The sequence below is a fragment of the Pongo abelii genome, chromosome 22 (assembly GCF_028885655.2).
Source record: "Pongo abelii isolate AG06213 chromosome 22, NHGRI_mPonAbe1-v2.0_pri, whole genome shotgun sequence".
NCBI classification, from domain to species: Eukaryota; Metazoa; Chordata; class Mammalia; order Primates; family Hominidae; genus Pongo; species Pongo abelii.
This window is the reverse complement of record NC_072007.2, coordinates 44,815,430-44,840,415: the sequence shown is the minus strand read 5'-3', so window position 1 is coordinate 44,840,415 and position 24,986 is coordinate 44,815,430. Positions and strand designations below refer to the sequence as shown.

Genomic DNA, 24,986 nt, shown 5'->3' with positions numbered 1-24,986 from the left:
ATGAACCAGGTTGGCACAGTTGTTCTCTCTTTCGGTGGACAGAGATAATATCCAAGCTGTGGTGGGGTCTTGCTTGTTCTTTGTATGTAGTTTATTGTTCCTTAAGTATCTTTTGAATCATTGGTGACCCTCATGAAGATGACAGGACATGCTTCCTCGTGTGACTTGTTATCAGGCTTTTAAGTCATCAGCAAAGAATGCAGTCCAAGTGTAGAAAGAAAGCATTTGCAGCGCCCTGTTGGGACTTCTCAACTACAGACACGGAAACAGGGTGTGTGTATGGTAATGGAAATAGCAGGTAAGAGCACATAACTCACTTTTCTCCCAGCACTTGGTGAAAAAGAAAAAACAAACCAACAACAGAAAACCATTTCTGACCTGCCTCTTGAGTTTTGAAACTGGGTGTGGATACAAACGATATTTAGTGAAGCCATTCAGAACTGGGTTTTCTGTCTTTATTGAAGAGTTGCAGATTTTAATCTTGCTCATTTTTTTCCCCTTTCCTCCATGACCTTTACTCCTCCACTGACATTCGGCCAGCCATTCACCAGGTGCCGGCGTGGTGTGGGCCTGGACCCCCGCACCGCGCCAGCCTCCCTGGGAGAATCTCCTCGAACGAGACCCGGCCTCTGCTCTCCCAGGAAGCCGTTGTGTCACTTCTTCCAAGGAGAGTATGGAATGCTGCAGCGGAAGTAAAAGGTTTTCCAGGCAGCATTAACCCTAGAAAGTAGAATTCCTACTTTGCGTGTGAAGGACTGACTTGTTGAGAATGAACCAGCCGTGGGGTTGTGAAAGCTGCTTAGTGCAGGGATGAGGGCTAATCAGACACTGGTGATCCCTGGGCCTGAGTGGACCACAGCCAGCCCACTCCTGGGTGACTGTTCTTCCCCAGGTTTTTGCTGCTGCCGTACTGTGCCCCTGGCTGAGAATGGCATCAAAGCAGAAATTAAAGTCAGTAATTAAAGCAAGGTGGGTCTGGAAAGGGAGAGCAAATAAAGGGTAATTAATTAGGGTGGCTTTGGCCCCAGTAATCTCCAAATAAATGTTACCTCCCCTAATCCTCATCTGCTGGTCTCCAAGTCATTAAGTAGAGTTTTGATTTGCCTATGGCTATTTTTTCATCTTAATCATTGCAAGCAGTGCGTTTCCAAGAAGTTACAGTGGGGTGGTTAACCTTTACATATTAAGGAAAGATTGAGGCAATACGGAATAAGCGTTAATGGAATTCTGAGCGCACATGGAATTTAACAAACAAGATGAAATCTAGTATGAACTGTGACCTCAGTCTTAAGATGTACATTTGTACACACTCTTCCTCCCTGTTTTTTCCCAATTCTTTTCTTTTTTCCTTCTCTTTCTTATTGTTTTTTTTTCTTTATACTTGGATTTTTTTTTTTACTTCCACTGTGTTAACAGATCATGATCACCGTTCTGCTAAAAAAAAGTCTTTAGCATTTTCACCTTTAACAACATGAATATAGAGCAGGCATAATTGCAGCCATCATTTTGGTCACTGGCATAAATCAGCCACTCAGATTTTTTATCTAAGGAATAAAAGTTCTGTGTTATCCCAGAAATACGTATTTGTAAACTCTCTTGTAGTAATTCAGGCAAAGTATCAAAAGATACTTCAGCGTTTCTTATTTTTTTTCAAAGTATCAGAACTGTGCCTGGCTGAAGTTTAATATCAGTTATTGTGTTTTCTTACAGAAGATTAATACTCATTAAACTTCAAAGTGTTTTTTTAAACAATTTCATTATTTCAGATTTAGAATTCTTAGTTGTCATTCTCTGTAGTTGGAGAACCAGCACCTCCCGTATTTTCTCCAGGGTGTTCTGGTTAACGCCTTCAAAACCCATCAAAAAAAAAAGGTTATGTGTTTTGCTTTATACCACTTCCCTGTGGCCAAGTAAATTTTACCAGTAAGAAAGCAGTACTAAGAGAAATACACTCCTGAGCCCATTTCCTGATTTCCCTAAAAGTGAACAAAAATAGAAATTCCTTTAACGATATCAAGAAGAATGTTCTGTTCTCTTTCTTACACTTGCTTATCATGAAAAAGCCTAAAGAAAACTGGGAATTTAATCACACTATTGCTTAAACACATGGTCTCCAAATGTTTTGGATTATGAACCTCCTTGGTAAAAGATTTTTTAGTACATCTGCCAGTAAAGCATTTTATTTGTAAATTCTATACAAATTCTCCTATATGCTGGATACTTTATGAAACATGCCCTAAAGACGGGTCCTTAAGGTGGACATGCATCCAGTTGACTCTGCTCTTCCTCTTGTCATGGGGTTGGTGCTGGAGACCTCTGCAGTGTACCCATAAGAAGAATCCTGGCCCTCTGCAGTATCCATGTGGTCGGGCCTCCCAGTCTCCATGTGATGGTGCGGGCCAGTGCCTGGCATTCTGCTAGGCCCCCCACAGCAAGGACATAGGAAGCACAACCGGCAATGTGACACCCATGGAGCACACATGTGGCTCTCAAGCACAGCGCTTCCCCTGAGGCCTGTGAGAAATGTCATCATAACCCTACACCACCTCCTGTGACCACAATGAATGGCCTGGCCTTTGCTCAAACTACAGACAAAGGCTGCCCTTCAGTCTGTCACACCAGCAGCCATGGCCTTTTGATGCCCTGGTGAATTCTGGCTCTTGGCTTGCATCAGATGAGCCCCCACTGGTGCAGTTCTCTGAATTTTGGTGTCATTGACTTGCACAAGCTTTTATCTACATCTCTGGGGAGCTGCAGAATAAGCCGCATTGTCCTCATGAAGCTTTTGTTGTAGTATGAAGATTGCCAAGTCCCAACATGACTATGATACCAAGCAGACTATGGTGACAGCGGGACGTGGGAGTCACCAGGTTAAAGGAGGGAAGAACACTTAGTCGGGGGATGGGGGGGCTCCTGGAGGAATTGGATTTAATGATAGGCTTTAAAGGATGAACAAGAGTTCAACAGGCAGGAATGAGACAGGGAGGAGCTGGCTGAGGAGCTTTAGAAAGTGGGTACTGCAGAGGGGGTCCCTGGAGGAGGTGTGGACACATGGTTGGAGAAGAAGGTCCCACTGCCCTGCCTGCCCCAGCTGCCTCCTCATGGGCACCTTGCTTCCCCCTCGCCCCTTTGCTGTATTCAGACACCAGAGTACTTCTGTAATATAGAAATCATGTCATAACAGACCATGCTAACCTTCCCTCAAACCCCCTTATGGCTCCCACTTCTGTAGAATACAAGCCAGGGTCCTTCCAATGGCTAAAGGTCTCTCTCGTCCTCATTCCCAACCACTTTCTCCATGACCCTCCTCTGCAGCCACCCTGAGCCTCCTTGCTGGGCTTGCAGCGTGCCAGATTCTCCTACCTCAGGGACTCCATACCTGCTGTTCCCTGGGCCAGAATGCTGTTCCCCAGCACCCCACGGTTCACTCCCCTACCTGCTTCAGGTTCTCATGCACTCGCATGTCCCCTTCTCAAGGATGCCTTCCCTGGCCGGGCTTGCTTTTACCACTTTTCCAGCTTTTCTGCCCCTCCATGCTGCTCTGTTGCCCACGCTCAAGGCTATCTAAACATACTGTGGATTGTACCCATCTATCTTGTTTTGTGTCTTTTTTCCCCATCTGGAATGTAAGCTCCAAGAGGGCACGGAGTTTTGTCTGTTTTGTTCATATTTGAATTCCCAGTACCTAGAACAGTGTTTAGACGAATGCATAAATGGAGGGACGCGTGAATGAACATGAACCAGAAGGCTCAGGTTCAACTTCAGGAGCAAAGGGAAGTCATTGAAGGTTTGTTTTGTTTAAATATAGCATGTTACCTTTTATTTACTTAAAGTGGGGGAAATAAAATCATAATTGCTTTTATTTCATTTAAAAAAACCCAAAATAATAAAAATGAGTTTAAAAAAATGAGGTTACACCTAACAGGCAGAGTGAGAATGGAGTGGACAGGGACAGAGGTAGGAATAGCTTTCTCAGTGTATCCTATTTAAGTATATTTTGGGCCTGGCGCGGTGGTTCACGCCTGTAATCCCAGCACTTTGGGAGGCCAAGGCAGGCGGATCATGAGGTCAGGAGATCAAGACCATCCTGGCTAACACGGTGAAACCCCATCTCTACTAAAAATACAAAAAATTAGCCGGGCGTGGTGGCAGGTGCCTGTAATCCCAGCTATTCGGGAGGCTGAGGCAGGAGAATGGCGTGAACCCGGGAGGCGGAGCTTGCAGAGAGCCGAGATAGTGCCGCTGCACTCCAGCCTGGGCGACAGAGCCAGACTCCGTCTCAAAAAAAAAAAAAAAAAAAAGTTTATTTTGTTTTTTATCATATGACTGTATTATCAAATTTTAAAAATATTTGTTTAAATGAGACTGATAAGGTGGGCATGGGGGGTTGGAATTTGCAATGGAGAAGGTAAGATCCAGGAAAACTATCCAAAGTTCTACTCATCTTAGTGGCAGGGTTTACACTTCATTTATCTATTCTTTTCTAGAGTATCTACAATCATATCTGTCATGTAAAAGGCTATTCAGTATTTGCTGATCAAACGAATGGATATGTGAATGAGATGACATCTGTCCTCAAATGTATGGATGACTCTTGTGTCAAAGAGGAACAAGGTTTTAGTTCTATGTGATCAAAGTAGAAGCAGTGGATGACAGTGACAGGAAGAAAGACATCAGTTTGTTTCTTTAGCTGGCATTTTGAGAGACTATTTTGTACCAGCACCAGGACTATCAAGTGGAATAAGATGTGGCTCAAGCTGTCAGGAGGTTCACAGTTTAGAACCAGGGTGTCATCACATAGGTGGTCACCTACTGAAGTGAGCACGGTGCTAGGGACAGACGTAGGAAGTTTGGAGAGTGCTGAACAAACTTTGGACAACGGTACATGAGTGGGTTTGGGGTGACAAACATTTTTTGCTTGGCCAAACTTGGGTCAGGTTTCTGAACCTTTTCCTAGGCTCACCTGTGCGCTTCCTTATAAAACCCAATTTTAGCAAAGAACCCTGCAAAGTCAGTTTAACGGGAGCTCCCCCACCCTTAATATCTGACTGGGTTCTTCATCTTCTACCATCCGCCAGGTGATGTCTGATCACCCGGGCCTGTCTTCAGCAAGAATCCTATTCTTAGCCAGGGTCCTCTTTACCCCGATGCCTCCTCTTAGTAATTTTCCACCAATGACCCTGACACTGCTCCTTGGCCATGGTGTATTCGGAGTTGAGCTCAATCTACCCCCGCCCCCACCCCCACTGCAAGACCTGGTTGCGGTGGTCCCTATACCCATCATGGTGGTCCTGAATAAAGTCTGCCTTGTCGTGCTTCAGTAGGCATCATTGAATAATATTTTTTTTAACACGGGGCGTCATGGTTGGCTTCCTGGAGAACGACATGCCTGCGCTCAATCTTAAGGAAGGAAAGGAAAGGGGAGAAAGGAGGAATAATCCAGGGAGAGGGACAGCACGAGCAGAGACTCGGGGAAGAGAAGAGGGGAGTGTGTTTTGAGGCATATAAGCCATTTGTCTTGGAGGAACATAAAGGTGAGAGCAGCACTGGCAGGATATGTGACAAGAAAGACACAAGACGACCTTGAACAGTCTGCCTGGGCTACAGCAGGAACGGTGCTTATCACTGAAGTTTATACAGCGGGAGAGGAACGTGACCGAGCTTGGTCAGCATCAGGGATTTTTATGTGTCAGATTTGCACATTATATTGGAGCGGTAAGACACTGGCCAAGCGAGGCCAGTTGGGAAGATATTACAGTTGCTGAGGGCTGCCTGCCTACAGTGCTATGCAAGGTGAAGGATGGGATAGAGAACCTACAGGACTTTCTGTGGACCTGCAGGGCACATAGGAGGACATCCAAGGTGCCCTGGACCATCCAGAGAGATGGGGAAATGAGCTACAATACCACAGGGCATTGGCCCAAGGTGGGCATAGTTCCTTGGAACAAGCATGGAATCTGCAATGAAAAGCCCAGAGTGAGTTCCGGCTCTCCTAAACATAGTGTGTGCCACTCTGAACCTCAATCTCTTTATCGATGAAATGGGAAATAGAAAGGCAACTGACGTGCTTTAGCCACCACCGGTGTTTCAGGCATTGTGCTAGGCACTTTGCCTCCATCATTAGATCAATCCTCTCCACAGCTCTGAATTTGATATTAATCCCTCTTAGAAGTGGAGAATAAGAACCCTCTCCTTAGTTAACAATGCCTTTTAGACCACAAAGTAGTAAAGATGAGGAAGAGAGCAAACCCTTGTGGGATTTTGTTTTGTTTTGTTTTGTTTTTGTATAGTAACTTAGGCTGGGGAACAATGCTCCACATTCTATAGGGAACGGTTACACATGTGAAGTAACGGTAAAATTACTTTACCACTCTGGGAGGCCGAGGTGGGTGGATCACGAGGTCAGGAGTTTGAGACCAGCCTGACCAACATGGCGAAACCCCATCTCTACTAAAAATACAAAAATTAGCTGGGTGTGGTGGCAGACGCCTGTAATCCCAACTACTTGGGAGGCTGAGGCAAGAGAATTGCTTGAACCCGGGAGGCAGAGGTTGCAGTGAGCCAAGATCACACCACTGCACTCCGGCCTGGGTGACAAGAGCAAAACTGTCTCAAAAAAGCAAACAAACAAACAAACAAAAAACTATTTCACTATCTTAGAAGCAAAAAACTGAAATAAAATGTAACTGTCATCATTTTCATTCACAAGACAGCCTTTGCAAGTTACCTCATTTTTTGCTCAGTGTTGAAAGTCAAAACTCAGTTTCTGTCTTTGGTCAGTTCATGTTGCAGACAGCTTCACAGGGGGCACATTCTTGGTGCAGTTGTCAACTCCTTAGGGTTCATAATGGATGTGCTGAAGTCATCCTAATGATGCTTTCAGAATGCTGTAATGGGAATGATGGAATTCATCATAAACCTTAATTTTTCCTCACTGAAAATAGAAACTTCCCAATGGAAACTGTTTGGAGCCAGAGGAGGCAAATGCAGGTTAAAAAGACTCATTTATAATTTTTATGGTGTGAGTGGAAGAAATGCAAAACTTCTAAATCTCTGAGTTGACTAAAACATTCGTTTACTTTAACTTCTGGGTTCAGTTTTATAATGTTGAGTGCAGGTTTTAGAATGCTTCTTTCTCAAGAGCTCTAATGAGACTATATTAGTCCGTTTTCACACTGCTGATAAAGACATACCCAAGACTGGGAAGAAAAAGAGGTTTAATTGGACTTATAGTTCCACATGGCTGGGGAGGCCTCAGAATCACGGCGGGAGGTGAAAGACACTTCTTACATGGCGGCAGCAAGGGAAAATGATGAGAAAGCAAACGTGAAAACCCCTGATAAACCCATCAGATCTCGTGAGACTTATTCACTATCACGAGAATAGCAGAGGAAAGACTGGCCCCCCATGATTCAATTACCTCCCCCTGGGTCCCTCCCACAATATGTGGGAATTCTGGGAGATACAATTCAAGTTGAGATTTTGGTGGGGACACAGCCAAACCATATCAGAGGTCTTGCTGTGGGCACTGCTTTCTTCAGATCACTCACATCCAACCAGCAAGCAAGAATCAGGAATATACTTGCCTCCAAAACCACAAGGAATATACAAGTAGGAAAGTCAACTTTTTAAATACTTGCTTTGGATCCATTTTTATTCTCAGTGGGGAGAATCACTATTTATAAAGTAAATTCATTTGCATAGGACCTTTAGAAATGCAAGTTCATGTATAATAGACATGCAGTCAAAGACAGACTTTCTTAGCAAGAATTGTCAGATGAGCAGATGAGGAGGCATTGACATGCGCATAAGGCAGTCTTACCCTATGGGTACAGGGACAGGTGTCCCAGGAAACCCTGTGCTTTGCCCTGTTGGCCAACCAGAGTGTCCAAGTGCCACTAAGGATTCCTGCTACTCAGCAAGACGCACTTTGGAAACTCAAATCTGCTCCATACCTCTCACGTTTTAGCCAAGGAAAACCAAGGTGGCAGATCCTAAGTGCCCTCCCCCTGGTCCAGGGCTCTGGTACAGTTTGTGAGCCAGTGATTTTTTTGCCAGAGAACATGCATTCCAGTCTCCCTGCAAAATGGCAGCCACCATTTTGACCAGCTCTTACTCCTGATCTAAAAATGGAAGTGCTCAAGTTTACTAAATTCAATTCAGATAGATAGAACAGATCAATTCAAAGGCAGATACAGAATTACATGTTTTGGGGCAATCTAGTGAAAGATTTATCATTTCTATGAGCAAAGACAGTTGAACAATCTTCAAATACCTCACTGTTCTTTTTTTTCCATCCATATAATGAAATCAAAATTGTAAATTCGAGTGAGCCCATACTGTTGTCTCAGATGAACAGAGATGTTTGAGATTTGCCCACAAAATTGAGCTGGAACTTTGTGTCGTAATTTTAAAAGAGAAAAGAAGACAGTGAAATTAGCCTCTTGTGTCTAAACTAGCCTCTTCTGTCTCTTCTAATCACCTTTTAATGGAATTTGCCCAGGTGCATGCCAGGAGAAGAGAAAAGGGGGAGACAAAGAGTTGGAGAGGGGAAGGGAACATCAGAGAAGTTCCAAGCCCCTCTGGAGGAGTGGAATGCAGGACTGTGTCTGCTGCCCCCACCTCTGTTTCCCCTTAGCCTCTCCTGCCCACCACCACAATCTTCATGTGCCTGCTAGACAGACAAAGGCTCCCTGTACTGAAAATGCAGCACTACAAGCATACATGTTCCTTCTCGAAGCATCATCCAGGGTGACCACTGCCCCTTGGTGTTTGATGCATGTTGCACTGTTCATTATTCTACACTTTTTTGGAATACATATGTTTATGTCTTTTCAGGTTGGGAGTTATGGATAATTTGGCAAAGCAAACACCGTAACTGGTTTCTTACATAACTCTACAGTTGGCAGCAAGGCGCAGTGCATTGAAATTAAGCAACGCTCACTCATCCAAGAGGACTTTGCTTTTCCTTTTTTGGAAGGCTAAATGCCCTGCTTTGTTTCTTCCTCTTACATGTATTTTAAATTATTGGCTGACTTTAATGATTCTTTGAAGTTAATTTTTAAATGTGAATGGCAGGATTCCATTTAACTTCTGGAAGCTTGAGAGCTGTCCCTGTGTGCCCCTAAATCAGAGAATGCTTAAATAACTTGAGTGCTTTTAGGTGATAATAAAATTGGAGAGAATGAGAAGAACATAGGACCTAGGCTGCCATAGGGATCTAAACTGGTAAAATACTTAGAAGGTTCAAGAGTTGCAACCTTTTGAAAGAACTGGAGTCAGTCTTGCATCCCAGTGCACTTCTCCAAACCAGGCATCTTCCCTGCATCTTCCCTTTCAATTATAGTGTATATTCTTTCCATTTCTTCTTCATTTCCTTTTTTTTTTTTTTTTAACATTTAGTTAATGAGTCTTTAAGCAGGACCTCTTAACTCATTTATGCGTAGTGTTCCATTATTGGAACGCTAAGCATGTGGGAGTTATTTATATCCTACTGCTCAAGGTCATCGCCAAGGTCTGATGGCAAAAATTCAAAAAATTGCAACCTCTGGCATAAATGGGTTAATGCTGCTTTGCTCAGTTTCAAAGGCTAGATTGCTCAGTTTCAAAGGCTAGTGTTTTTGTATCCTTTGCCTGAATTTAGTAGTGCTTTGAAAATGATCAAAGTGTTGCATATTCCTAGTTCTCAAATTATAATAATGAAGTTTTCAAATGAAAATCCTAGGATTGTTTTAGGTTCTCTTTGCTCCATTCCACTGTGGGTAGAAATTGGGACATTCATCCAATGAAATGTCATTGGGGAAAAAAAATTTTAACTACATTTCAAAATGATTCCTCTTTTTGTCCTTTAAAATTTTTATTGACCAAGACAAGATTTCAAAATGTTTTCTCTAATACCCCAAAGTGAAACTTTGATTGAGGTTTTCAGGAAATTCCAGGGATCAAGTATGTCACCCGGACTTTGGTTTCCAAGTTTCCCAAAGCCTTGAAATTTCCCTACAGTCTAATTGCTGTTTATTGCCACAGACCTTCATCCTTTTTCTTTTGTAACATTTTCCATCTTAAGAAGGGTCGTCCCATTCAGCCGAGGAGCGTGTTGTCTGAGTAGCTGAATGGAATTACTACCAGTGGAAACTATGCTGCAAGAGGGGTTGATAAAGCAGCTGCGAAGCAAACCTCAGCTGTTTTTTCCATTCTCCCCAAGCAAAGTTAATTAGCATAGGGAAAATGACTAAGGTGTTGACGTCACCTCTTTCCAGTAGAAACTTACACTTTGTCCCTGTCTGCCTGCAAGCATGCAGGACTTGACTCAGGAATTTGCTGTCCAAACAGGATGCTGTGGAAGCTGCACTTTTTTTTTTTTTTTTTCCCAGGGAGTGGGGGCTGGCCCTTACTGCTTTATAAGCACCGGCTCAAGAAGGAACCTACAGCCTCTTGGAAAGGAATCTCAGTAGGGGCTTGACTGCATGGGTGTCTAGCGCTTTCACTGTAAGAAAGCAAGATGCATTTTAGAAACTTTAACTACAGTTTTAGCTCCCTGATTGCCTGTGTGGCAAACAGTGATATCTTCAGCGAAAGTGAAACCAGGGTAAGGCTTCTAATATAACGTGATTTTCTTTAGTTTTCAAAGCATTATGCTAATTGGGACTGTTAACTGAAATACTTGGGGGAATGTGGCTCTCTTGTGGGTTTGGGGGTTTTGAAAGAAATCCAAAGTCTTTCGAGCCTTGAAAATCAAAAGCTGTTGCCTGAGGAATTAACTGAGGAAGGAATTTCTAAAGATCTCAATATTTGACAACATCCAGGTCCCTGAACCAACTAACTAGGAAGGCGAGAGTTGGGCATCGTGTGTTTTTCATTCTGTGTATGTTGTAAGTGAACTTTTCAGAAAGAGGCCTCTTCTGACAGTGAATAGTGTTTTACTTTTACAGCCAGCGTTGTGAATAATTTCATTTCATCTTAGGAAATAAATGTTATAAAGATATTTATATGTTTGTAGTAATTACAAGGGCCTGGCCTCAAGCTCCCAGATTTCTCTAACGAAAGAAAATGCAGCCAGAGCAAATAATAAAACTGGAGAAATTAAGTGTGAGATCAGTGTGCCTCCTGGGCAGCAGCTCTCTTTGATGGTGATTAATATAATCATTTTAATCACTACACTTTTCTTCTTCATTTGATTAAAATGTAAGTTTTTTCATCAGCAGCTATCTGGCTAATTGAGCTTTAAGAATATCATATAGGAATGAATCCTGTATGCTCTATTTGAGGGGTGGTATTTGTGCCTGGTGGTGTTATATGCTTTATACCCAAAGCCATATTGGGACATGAGAAGGTTTCTTTTTTAAAAAAAATCAAATGTAACTCCATAATTGTATATAATGCTTATGGGCTGGCATCATAGTGTTTGGACTAGATTGCAGAGCACATTCTATGTTTTTAAAGTACTGCAAAGTGAGTTCACTTAACATGAGCCTTATGTGAGTAAAATCACTATTTTTTAAATGAAGTAGAGATGCCATCCGAAAGCTATAATAACTAGTTATCAGTTATTAGAACAAATAAGATTCTTTTATAAGAGAATGGCATCATAGTAATCTAGATTTTAAAGATAACGTGAGTTCTCTTTTGTGCTGGTCCTAAGCCCTGAACCTGTATTCTAAAAATATTCTTCAAAGTCATCTCTCCCAAATTCTGAATCATAAAAAACTAAACAGTGGGTCACAGTGCCTATTGATGAGGTCGTACAAAATTCCAAATGTACAAAGACACACTTTTGCCAGAAACTTGCCGGTGCTCAAGAGAGGTGGGGAAAAAGAGTGAGAGGCGACCAGATGTACTCTACCGGCCGCCAGCTCCGCGTTCCTCCGCACGTGCCTCTGCGGGATCCCTCGTGGGAAAGTCTCAGAAACGTCCATGAACTGGAGAAAAGCCGGGGAATGCGAGGAGAGCAAGGCCGTAGGTTGTTCCGGCTGCTCCTTAACCACCTGCCTGGCAGGGACCGGCTACCCTGCTCCTACCCGCAGCCCCATGTGGAGCAGGCACCATCCACCCGTGCCTCCCCGCGCTTGCTAGCAGTGAACATTCCTGAAGACACTCTCCTCTCTTATCCTGAATCCTCGCTCCCACTACAGAGACACTGCGCCTTCCATAGGTTCTCCAAGGTCCTCAGTGAGCTCTGCCCGCGCTGCCTACCATCCACACCCTGCGCCATCCCCTTCTTCCTGGACAGCCCCTTCTGCCTTTCACACGGGCTCCCACAAACTGTCCTAAGTGTTTTTGCCTGGTAAAAAGATTCACAAAACCCGGCGACTAGAAGCCCGTGCAGTCTTCCTTGGAGCTTTGACTGTCCACCAGTTAAACTCCCTCTCGGAGGAGTTGCAGGGGTCCCCAGCTGCCCCTACCGACATCCACACTCCAGGACTCAGCCTAGGGGGCTGTCCCCTGAGCAACCTAAGCTTGTAATCCTCCACCCCGGGCTTTGCATTCTAAGAGCTCAGGACATCTCCTAATTCTCACTAGCCCTATGACACCAGAGCGAGGTGTGCACAGACACAAAAGCCAGGATGCAGAAAATGGTCCATTTGCAGAACATTAATTTTTAAACTAGTATCATTTTAGAGAGTTAAAAAGTAACAGACTGAGATAAAAGCGATCGTGGAAATTTTTAAAAACTACTTATTTTAAGAAATGCAAAACTTTCTATCAACTTTGTTATTTTTCAAGTCAGTATTTCTTTTTTTTCAAATTAGCTGCAGTGCTTTTAAGCCTTAAAGAAATATTTGATATATACAACATTGCCCTGAGCTGGATGGCGGGGTTGGAGTTGGCTAGCTGGGGAAGGCTATAGGACAGAGAGATATTGGGGGGTGAGTGGGGGAAGGCCATAGGACAGAGAAACATGGGGAACAAATTACCAAACTGTACCTCCCTGGAAAATGCTCATTCTACTTTTAAAAAAGTTTGTTACCATAAGTAGCGTCTATGTATTGGCAATTGTTCTGCTGATTAGATGAATGTAATAAATCATACCTTCTTACCTTCTTGTAAAATCACCTGCATTAGGACTAAAGGCCATAGTCCCCTAAGAGGGGAAAGGCTTTTCTCTAAGAAAGAAGTTAGGAGTTCTTGAAAGGATTGGTGATCCACTTCCTCAGTAAAAAATGTATTGAGGAGGCCAGGCACAGTGGCTCATGCCTGTAATCCCAGCACTTGGGGAGGCCGAGGGATCACCTGAGGACGGGAGTTTGAGACCAGCCTGGCCAACATGGCAAAACACCGTCTCTACTAAAAATACAAGAATTAGCCAGGTGTGCTGGCAGGCACCTGTAACCCCAGCTACTCGGGAGGCTGAGGCAGGAGAATCACTTGAACCTGGGAGGCAGAGGTTGCAGTGAGCCAAAACTACACCACTGCACTCCAGCCTGGGTGACAGAGTAAGACTCTGTCTTAAAAAAAAAAAAAAAAAGTAATGACATCATCTAGTCAAGGGTCATATGCAGGTAAATTTCAACTCCTTTTATTTTTATTGTTATTTTTCAGGCCAAATTTGAGTCCCTCTTTAGGACGTATGACAAGGACATCACCTTTCAGTATTTTAAGAGCTTCAAACGAGTCAGAATAAACTTCAGCAACCCCTTCTCCGCAGCAGATGCCAGGCTCCAGCTGCATAAGACTGAGTTTCTGGGAAAGGAAATGAAGTTATATTTTGCTCAGGTGAGTTGGGTTCATTGCTATGCATGCTTCTCCCTCCTCCCTCCCTCCCTTTTGTAAAGCAGCTTATACATTGCTTATGTTATATGCTGACCAGAAACTCTGAGACTTCACCTTGAGAAAAACAAAATTCCTACTCTGAATGTTCCGCGTCTCACTTGTTTTAAGAAGATATCAAGGTGCATTTGAAAGCAACCTCAGACATCGCACCTGACCTTCCTGGGTTGATAATGATGGGGAAAAGAAAGCCTTCCCTGTTCACTGGGGAGCTTGCAGGATGCAGCGGGGTGGGCGTGGCTACGCAAACACCCTAAGGTTTGCACAGCAGGTTTCCATGAATTTGCTTAAGGGTTGGAGCTAACGACCCACTCTAGACTGAGCAGACCAGAGTGGTTCCCAGCTCGTGTGGTGCTGGGGGTACTCAGCAGAGAAAGAGGAGTCTGCAGAAGATGCCTGCAAATCAACCCAGGACTGCTAGGTCTGGCTTGAAAGGAAAATAGGGGATAACCAGACCGGGCGCAGATGCTAAGAAACCCTCTGGTTGGCAGGGTTCCCAGCCCCAGGGCACCCACGGCAGGGAGAGGGGTAGCTGGAGTTGGGCTTGCCTTTTCTCCTGCCCACTACCATTCTGACCCTCCTCTGGGGAACTTAAGACAGGTGACCCACCTTCAAGGCGGCTCCCAAAGTTCCATTTGATGTCCTTAGGGGCTGACAGATTGTCAGGGAAAAGAAGAAAGGAGCTTCTAGAATGCAGCTCCTCAGTAAAGCAAGTCCCCCTCAGGCTCTGAGCACCCCCTCAACCCACCCCCACCACACACACACACACACACACACACACACACACACACACACACATACACATCTTGCTGGGATGGGAGAGGACCCTGTCCAAAGGCCTCCCACAGTGGGAGGAAGCTCATATGACTCCACGCCAGACAGCCGAAGTGTCTTTTCTTCCCCAAAGTGAGGACAGCGAACTTGCTGGGCCCTGCAAGTATAAATAAAGCATTTGGGATCCCCGCCCCACCCCCGACCTTTCTGCCCTGGGAGGCACAGGCTGAGCTTTGACCTTGGGCGCCTAGGCCTTCCTCTGTGAGTACACTCCTTTCTGCACGGGATGAGATTTTATGCAAATAATTACTTAGTACTCCTCTGACCTTTTCTGTTTGTAAAACAATGCATATTCGTTGTGAAAACTTGGCGAGGGCAATCTAAGAAGTGCAGAGAAAACTTATACCGCGCAGCTTGTGATGTAAGAGCTCTCTGGACAGCCCTCTCATCACTGATCAGCATTTCTAAAGCCAAACTAGGATCATAGGTTATTGTTCCTTATTGTTATGTTTTAAAGTCTCCTGGGTTTGGCTTTTTTTTTTTTTTTTTTTTTTTCTTTCCTGGCATTTGATCCGGAGTCCCGGGGAGGGAGGCGCAGGGCTGCTGCTGGGTGGGGAACCCTAGGGGCAGGTGGAGCCCTGGCTCCCTGTCCCTGAGAAGTTGTGTCCTCTCAGAACTGTGGGCTAGGCTCTGGACTTTCAGAGCATGCCCCTGCGGTATGAGGAGCAGGGAGAAATTGATTCCAAGAGCCCTCCTGACCTCAACGACAGTGACTTTAATTTTCCATGTATACTACGGTCACCTCTGCTAATTTTCTGTCCATCTAGGTCAAGCGTAATTATTTGCAGTCCCTGTGCCTGTGACTCCCACAGCCCTGGGAGGGGGCTGTCATCCTATCTGCACCATAACCAGAGTTCAGACGTCCTTTTGCCCTCCCCGTTACAAACCGTCTTACAATTGGTCCTGGAATCAACACCTGTCCTGACGCCTGGACATTGACCCGCCCATCTCCCGGAAGCTGGCGTTAGGTGCTGTTGCCTCACTGCAATTCTTCCCTGGCAACAACTGACCTGTGCTTATTTTCTCTCCTCAGACCTTACACATAGGAAGCTCACACCTGGCTCCGCCAAATCCAGACAAGCAGTTTCTGATCTCCCCTCCCGCCTCTCCGCCGGTGGGGTGGAAACAAGTGGAAGATGCGACCCCAGTCATAAACTATGATCTCTTATATGCCATCTCCAAGCTGGGACCAGGTGAGCAGGGCCCTCGGGTGGGAGGGAGGCAGGGGGAGACACAGCTGCTGCCCTGCACCGGGGAGCAGTACCGCCACTACCCCCATAGCTCTTGTGAGCCCATGCCGGCATGTTTTGTGAGCTTCTCTGTATTCTTCTGCATCACCATCCGTTGTGCTGGGAGCATGCCTGCCTCTTGGTACCACCTGCAGTGTTAGAGAGACTGCGGCTGATCGTGGGGACCCTGCATCATGCCCCTACCCACCGCCCGCAGTGTCTCAGGAATCCATTCCTGTGTCCACTGAGCACAGCCTGCGTGGGACGCCTGAGCCCCGGCCCCAGGTCCTGTCGCTCCGGATAGGGATGAGTGATTGGACTTTGGAAAGGGAAAATCGATGCCCCCTTTAAGAAATGTTATTTTTAATCAAGATAAATTCGCCCTTTCCTGTGATTCTCACCCAGCCTTCTTGAAGGAAAGGGAAGGAGAACCATAGGCCGTGGTGAGGGAAGGGCCGTGGTCGGGCTGCCCTACCCCAGGGCCCGTGGGCTGGTCCCCTGCAGAGCTTGCCAAAGAAAGAGGAAGTTCCCATCCTCTGGAGGGACAAAAGTGTGAGCACTACGGGGAGGGGGCAGGTTCCTCAGGCTCTTCGTCCAAAATGTGGGCCTTAACTGGTGGAATTGTGAGCACTAGATGACATCATCGAGTGAAAGGCGCTTCAGTCAGCACCTGGCTCACAGTCAGTGTTCAATGCAGGATTTTTGAAAACCATAAAATGTTGGTGGTTCCTGTCCCGTCCTCTAGGGTTTGGGTGAGGAGGCAGGTGTGAGGGAGAGTCTTGGGGTGAAGAGGTTTGAGCCTTCTCCTGCTCTGTCCGTGGAGCAAGTCGAATAAATGCTGAGAGCATCAGCTCCTCATTTCTCCTTGACCAGCAATCTGATGTTCCCTTGGGTTGAGGCTTTTGTTTTCTTGGACCATCAGCAGTTTCATATTGAAAAGATTACATTTCTGAAAACATTGCCCAAACGGAAATTCCCTCTGTGGGATAAAGCAAGAGTCACATTACTTACTGCTAATTGTGGCATGAAGGTCGAGATCAGAAATGGCCATTTTGAGGAAGAGTGTGCTCCCCCCACAGCAGCTCCTGGCCCAGGGGCATGAGCATGGCTGAGGGTGTGGAGTCTTCCCCTAGGTTAGGGATGGGAGGAAACAGGGTCTCCACTTGCAAAGAGGTGTCAACAGTTCCAGAGGCAAATGCTGTTAATAAAAATTCTGCATACTCCAGAATCTACCACTTTCTTCACCGAGGCCTTATTGGAGAAGGCATTTTAGGAAATAGACGTAATAAAATCAGTTTGTCCTTGGTTCACTTAACAGTGAGCTTGAGTGAGATTTCATATTTCACCTGTGCTTTTCAACCAACAGGATTGCGGAGATTTTACAAATTATGGTCCTAAACCCTGAGCTTTCTGGATTTACGCTGATTAGTAGGTAGATAAAGAGACTTGCAAAGAGGCAGATTTGTAAGAGGCTCTTAACCAGAATTTCCAGCAATCCATCTGACCTCCCATGCCTGAATTCTCTCTCTCAGAGAGCTGAAGCTCCTTTGCCTTTTTCAGTGCAGTTATAATAACATTCCAGTCCCACGTGTGATAGAGAAAAGACCACCACCTTCCTTATAAGTAAAAGTACCTTCTAGGTTTAGAGGAGTAACCAGTGTGGCTGGAGGTAGGAAGCTCTGCTGGGCCACTCTTGCCTGGTGGAAATCAGTCATGTGATGGGCACACAGTGGTTGGTGAGGTGTTTCCTTGCTTACCCGAACTGCAAAGAAATCCCAAGCACAAGCCGGGCGCGGTGGCTTACGCCTGTAATCCCAGCACTTTGGGAGGCTGAGGCAGGCGGATCACGAGGTCAGGAGATCAAGACCATCCTGGCCAACATGGCGAAACCTCGTCTCTACTAAAAATACAAAAATTAGCTGAGTATGATGGCATGCGTCTGTAGTCCCAGCTACTTGGGAGGCTGAGGCAGGAGAATCACTTGAACCTGGGAGGTGGAGGTTGCACTGAGCCGAGATCTTGTCACTGCATTCCAGCCTGGGCAACAGAGCAAGACTCTGTCTCAAAAAAAAAAAGAAAAGAAAAGAAAAGGAAACAAATCCCAAGCACAAAGCCCTGGAGGAAAACTCACCGTGAGGCCACACCCTGTGGGTGGAGCAGGTTGAAGCAAACCTGCCGCTATTTCAGAACCCTGCCCAGCATCGCACCAATAACAATGCAGCCTCCATTCTTAAACATCTTTCTAGGTGACATGGGCTGGACAAGCACCTAGTGGTGAGCCAGGTTCTCATTGCCTCGGGCACTCACTCATGCTGTTAACTCTATGAAGTCAATACCTTTACCTTCTCCTTTACTGAGGAGGGAACTGAGGTGCACAGGGAAGCAGAATAAAGTGCCCATGAGCCCTGGGTACTAAGGAGCCAGGCTCAGAGCTGCCTCCACGAGCACCAGAGATGCACACTCTTCCTGTGACCAGAGCAGCACCCCAGCGGGAGGCCCCAGCCCCTTCATTCTACATCGCCGGGTTTTTCAGTTGCAGAAAGCTCACCCCACCCTTGCTGGACCAGAGTGGCCTGAACTTGGCCAACCTGGTAGAACTCAGGCTGACATAGAACAGCAGGACACTCCTGGTCCCGGGGATTAGAAGTTATTCTAAGGAAAAGGTCAAAAACGTTTCCAGAGCACCTGGCTCCGTGCAGCCACCCCTGCATCTGCTGCAGGGCCTCCCGTGGCTCCCTTCCCGGGCGTGCACTGCAACCCTCAAATAGGAGCCCCATGAGGGAGGCCCGGGGTTCTGTTTCCAAATGCGTTTCTTCATCCATCTTTTTCCTGAACCGAAGTTTCTCACATTCACACTTGAGGAAATGCTGACAGAAAGGGAGTTCTCTGGGTAGTTTAGATGTCTGGTGGACATGCGAAGTATAACTAGAAAAATGCATTCCTTCTACACTTTTCATGTGCCTGGACTCCCAGAATGTTTGACTAAAAACAGGGTCCTGCACAATGGAAATATCTGTTTTTCTGAATGAGCTAGCAAAGAAATACAAACCCAAAATATGTCTGGCTGTGTCTCTCAGCCCAATCGAATGGTGACGAGCAGCTGGCCCAGCAGAGCCCTGAATGCTCTTTTATGTTTGCCTTTTGACTCCCAAGGACTTTTCTGAGTGACCCTGCGATTATTTTCCCTCCTTAGGGGAAAAGTATGAATTGCATGCAGCGACTGACACCACTCCCAGTGTGGTGGTGCATGTATGTGAGAGTGATCAAGAGAAGGAGGAAGAAGAGGAAATGGAAAGAATGAAGAGACCCAAGCCAAAAATTATCCAGACCAGGAGGCCGGAGTACACGCCGATCCACCTCAGCTGAACAGGCACGTGACGAGGACGCATTCCAAATCATACTCACGGGAGGAATCTTTTACTGTGGAGGTGGCCGGTCACGACTTCTTCGGAGGTGGCAGCCGAGATCGGGGTGGCAGAAATCCCAGGTCATGTTGCTCAGAAGAGAATCAAGGCCGTGTCCCCTTGTTCTAATGCTGCACACCAGTTACTGTTCATGGCACCCGGGAATGACTTGGGCCAATCACCGAGTTTGCAGTGATCGCACAAGGACATTTGGGACTGTCTTGAGAAAACCGATAATGATAGTGTTTTGTACTTGTTCTTTTCTGGTAGGTTCTGTCTGTGCCAAGGGCAGGTTGATCAGTGAGCTCAGGAGAGAGCTTCCTGTTTCTAAGCGGACTGCAGGGGCCACTGTCTACTGGTAGGAAGAGGTATCACAGGAAGCCGCCTAGTGCAGCGAGGTTATGAAAACAGCAGCAATGCAATGTGGAAATTGTAGCGTTTCCTTTCTTCCCTCATGTTCTCATGTTTGTGCATGTATATTACTGATTTTCAAGACTAACCTTTGTTCGTATATAAAGTTACACCGTTGTTGTTTTACATCTTTTGGGAAGCCAGGAAAGCGTTTGGAAAATGTATCACCTTTCCCGGATTCTCGGATTCTCGACTCTTTGCAACAGCACTTGCTTGCGGAACTCTTCCTGGAATGCATTCACTCAGCATCCTCAACCGTGCAATGTGTAACTTGTGCTTTTGCAAAAGAAGTTGATCTGAAATTCCTCTGTAGAATTTAGCTTATACGATTCAGAGAATAGCAGTTTCACTGCCAACTTTTAGTGGGTGAGAAATTTTAGTTTAGGTGTTTGGGGTTGGACCTCAGTTTCTGTTGTTTCTTTTGTGTGGCGGTTTCTATACATGAATCATAGCCAAAAACTTTTTTGGAAACTGTTGGTTGAGATAGTTGGTTCTTTTACCCCATGAAGACATCAAGATACACTTGTAAATAAAGCTGATAGCATATATTCATACCTGTTGTACACTTGGGTGAAAAGTATGGCAGTGGGAGACTAAGATGTATTAACCTACCTGTGAATCATATGTTGTAGAAAAAGCTGTTCCCATGTCTAACAGGACTTGAATTCAAAGCATGTCAAGTGGATAGTAGATCTGTGGCGATATGAGAGGGATGCAGTGCCTTTCCCCATTAATTCCTGATGGAATTGTTATACTAGGTTAACATTTGTAATTTTTTTCTAGTTGTAATGTGTATGTCTGGTAAATAGGTATTATATTTTGGCCTTACAATACCATAACGGTTTGTCATTTTGAAATACCTAATGCCAAGTAACAATGCATGCTTTGGAAATTTGGAAGATGGTTTTATTCTTTGAGAAGCAAATATGTTTGCATTAAATGCTTTGATTGTTCATATCAAGAAATTGATTGAACGTTCTCAAACCCTGTTTACGGTACTTGGTAAGAGGGAGCCGGTTTGGGAGAGACCATTGCATCGCTGTCCAAGTGTTTCTCGTTAAGTGCTTTTAAACTGGAGAGGCTAACCTCAAAATATTTTTTTTAACTGCATTCTATAATAAATGGGCACAGTATGCTCCTTACAGAAAAGTTGTCATTTTATTTCTAGAATAAATCTGTGAACCTTCTAAATTCTGCAGTTTAAAAGGCTTTTAAACCTTTTTAAACATTTTAAATTCAGAAGGACACATACCTTTGTCAGTTTGAGCTTAGAAACTCCTAATTCTGGGCTGTGGTTCACGGAGGGTCCACCACACTAAGAATGCATCACTTGCAAAAGAAGAAAATGGATAAAACTGAAATCAGAACTTCGAGTATTTCGTTTGTACAGGTAGATGCTACTATGATGAAACCCCTGTTCACCAGCACCTCCACAAAACAGCAATGGTTTTGGTCATTTGAAGAACTTTCTTTTCTATTAGAAAAGATGTCCATGGAAGATACTAAGTTATCTTCAGAAGATGCATCTATAAGCCTTCTGTTTAATCTCTGGCAGCTTTTTCCCTGAAACTCTCATTTCAAATGGTGGGGACCTTCCTGGGAAGCCCACAAAGGCCTAAGTAACCCAGTGTTTATTTGCTGAAATCTAGGAAATGACATTAATCCTGATCAACATTAGCATTAGGCGTTTATCTATGAAAATTCACATGCTACTTTTTTTTCTCTTTCTTGAGAACCATGATCCTGTCATTTCCAAGAGTATTTGCACATTTTCAAGCCATATATGTTCAAGGTTTAATCGTGCTGGAAAATCCACACTTCAACCAAGTTGGTCAAATCTGATTATTGGACAGATTCAGGCATTGACCGCCCCCGAGGACAGGCAGGAAATATTTCCAAATAGAGACTCTCAGCAGGTCCCCTTAGATAAAGGAGGGAAAAAGTCAGTGGTCCCACTGCCAGTGAAGCCAATAGACCTTAGAATAGAAAATACAAGTCAAGGAAAAGGCTATTTCTTTTGACTCAGGACAGCCTATTTCTTTTGAGTTGTTCTGTGGCAGCCTCTGCCGAAATTGTAAAACCAATAATGCACACAGTTTCTGGTTCCCAGGCTGATGGGCCTGAAAGTCGTTGAATCATGAACATGCCCAGGACCCACGCATTGCTTTGTAAGAGACGGGTTCGGTAAAATGTTAAACAACCGACATTCAACAGGCAGCATCATGCAGGATGCACACTTTGCCATTGATCGAAAGTGTATCTTCAATAGGCTTTGATAGAATATGTTACTAATCTGATGGGAAACAGCTTAGGGCCATGCAAGAAAAGAAAATCAGCCCCTGGAAACGAATGGCTAAATCAAAGCGAAGGGCAGTAGAAGGAGAGGAGCCGAGCAATTCACGGAGCTATTCAGACACAGGCTATAAACATTGATTTGAAGTCAGCAGGCATTTAGGATTTTACATTTCCAGAATATTGTGTGTGAATTACTGCCCACAGGAGATTTGGGTTTTTAGAGAGCTTTAATTTTATGTGAAATGTGCAGAACTCACTACAAAGTAGATCGATTTTCTCGTGTGTTAAATTGCAGGAGATTGAAAGCACTCTCTGGGCGTGTTATGATCAAAAGTGAATGCGCAGCCGAAGTCTGCCACACTTCACAGTGCCCGCAGAACCCGCGGAAAGTTTGCCTGGGTATCATAGGTACATATCCAGTAACATTCACCCAAAGGTCAGTGACTCAGGTGGAAGCTGCATACATAATTACCCTAAAAATTATTCAGGAAGAAGGTCCACCATGAGTAACAAGTACTCTTCCCTCCTGCCTGTCTGGCCTCCTGATTCGAAAGTAGAACAGGGAGTAGAACGTGGAGGAAACTTTTCAAGTCTATCACCACTCTTGGCAATCCTTAATTCACATCTGAAATTCTCACGCCGTGGCTCGCCGCAAGTTACGTGGCAATCAGGTAGATGGATTTGCTTCTCACCTACCTCATTTTCTTCCACCGTCCTTCCCTGCTGTTCGTGAAAGGTCATTTCAATCATAGCTATGTTTATGAAAGAAGGAAATTATTCACAAGTCATTGAGGTGCGCTGCCTGCGCCCACCGTTTCTCCTTCTTTCAGGATTCTGATGAGGGACTCAGTGACCCTTCTACACAGCGAACGAGTGCCAAGTAGATGCAGTGGCCACTGCTCAAATCCCTCTTTCAAGAGTGTCAGGGCCCTCCTGGCTGACATTTGTACTCTGGCAGCGCAGAATTTTCAGTGTTTTTAACTTACCATGTTATCTCTTTTCTCTGCCTAGAAAATGATCTCATTGTCCCAGCCTGGCCCTGCTAACCCCACAATGAGGTCCACGAGGTCCTGCTCACCCCTGTTCAAATTCCAGCAGCTACCTCTGTGCCCAGACACAGAACACATTTCTAGGGGCTGATTTTCTTTTCTTGAATGGCCCTAAGCTGTTTCTTATCAGATTAGTAATATATTCTATCAAAACCTACTGAAGAAACACTTTCAATCAGTGGCAAAGTGTGCATTCTGCGCAATTCTGCCTGTTGAATGTCGGTCATTTCACATTTTACTGAACCCCTCTCCTACAAAACAATGTGGGGGTCCTGGGCACATTCATGATGCAGTGACTTTCAAACCCGTCAGCCTGGGAACCCAGAAACTTCTTGCATTATTGGTCACAATAAGCGTTACTGAAATGATTGACTCTTTAATATTTCTCCTGCAGGTGTCTATTAGGAATGTCTCTTCCCCCTGAGAATCGTTGCCAGCTACTCCCACTGGGTCTCCCATCATGCCCCCTTCTTTTCCATTGTATGGCATATTTTCTTTTTTATCATAATTGTTAAATTGTTTGTCTTCCCTGTTGAAACATAATTTGGGTAGAAGTGGGATTCCTGGTAGCCAGTGGCTCATAGTAGACATTCAACATGCAAGTGGATTGGATAGATGGAGGACAGATGGATAGATGGAGAGATAGATGGATGGATGGATGGTTGGATGGATGGATGGATGGACGGTTGGATGGATACGGATTTTGGAGGAAGAGGAGTGAGCAGTCACTGAAAAGAACAGAAAAATAATGAGGCTTGTTCCCTCTCCCTAGTCAGAAGAGCCAGTAAGCAGCTTAGAGCTTTAATCCCACAAATTGTCAGGCAGCTGGTGCAAGAGCAGGGAAAGAGAGAGAGAGAGAGAGAGAGCCTGTGGTAGGTTACAGTCATCAGTGAAAAAGAACAAAAACCTTTGTTTTAAAACTCTCCTCAAAACAGATGATTGGCTAGAGGGTGTGGCACAAAGGAACTTGTCAGGGTGATGGAGACATTCTGTATCTGGATTGAGCAATGCAGGAACCTGGGTAAAGACACAGTGATGGTAACAGCTGTATACATCTGTTGAAAATTCATCAAACTTATAATATTTAGAAAGGTTACATTTTGCTTCATATAAAGTATGCCTCAATAAAGTGTATTTGATTTTAAAATCAGGATAAACGAAAAAAAAATTTATCTTGAATAATGGGCAGGAGTTGGGGAGAAGGTCTTAATTATCATCATATCCTTTTAAAAACATTTTTCAAGTGTGTAATGCTCTGATGACATTCTTAAGACACAGCAAGGCAAAGCAGTATCCCAAATGAGAGAGTGAGCATTCCAATAAATATTTTCTGTAAGACGCTAATATGTCTATGACCATTTGCTAAATTTAAAAATCAACTTGGACCATATTTACTCCCTTAAAGTCTAATAGATGACTAATTCCTTCTATGTTCAGAACCAATATGTTACTACTTTAAGAACAGCATACATAGGTGTGGTTGGCCCTCTGTGTCTAAGGCTTCTGCATCTGTGGATTCAACCAACCATGGACTGAAAATATTCTAAAAATAAAATAAAATTAATGAAACAACAACAAAAATAAAACAAATAAAAAATGCCAGGTAGCAACTACTTACAAAGCATTTACATAGTATTAGGTGTTAGAAGTAATCAAGAGATGATTTAAATCACCATCTATGATTGGCTGATATGCATAGGTTATATGCAAATACTATGCCACTATATATAAAGGACTTGAACATTCTCAAATTTTGGTATCTGCAGGGGATTCTGGAACCAAACCCCATGGATACCAAGAGACGACTATATGTATAAAATACTGAAAGAGGCATGGAGAGTGATTTTCAGGCCTCTACCTAAAGCCCTGAATATTAGAAATTACTGAATTTCTTCTCAGGAAGGAAATTACGCCATACACCAGTGTTGCCACACACCCAGAGAACAAGATGACCCGACGCCCCAGCCTGGTCATGCCACATGAGCTGAGCAGTGGGT

At 44.6% G+C, this 24,986-nt stretch overlaps 1 protein-coding gene across 4 annotated transcripts in view; it reads left to right on the top strand.

Annotated features, from left to right (window-relative positions):
- RCAN1 (regulator of calcineurin 1) overlaps nt 1–20,794 on the top strand; it is a 97,930-nt gene extending 77,136 nt beyond the window's left edge. Inside the window, 4 exon segments of one of the 4 annotated variants that reach the window (NM_001131317.1) lie at nt 10,393–10,588; nt 13,540–13,713; nt 15,635–15,794; nt 19,024–20,789. In NM_001131317.1, coding sequence (NP_001124789.1) covers nt 10,502–10,588; nt 13,540–13,713; nt 15,635–15,794; nt 19,024–19,196 — 594 coding nt within the window. In that variant the 5' untranslated portion in view covers nt 10,393–10,501 and the 3' untranslated portion in view covers nt 19,197–20,789. 4 annotated transcript variants of the gene reach the window in all.
- The last annotated feature ends 4,192 nt before the right edge of the window (nt 20,795–24,986 follow it).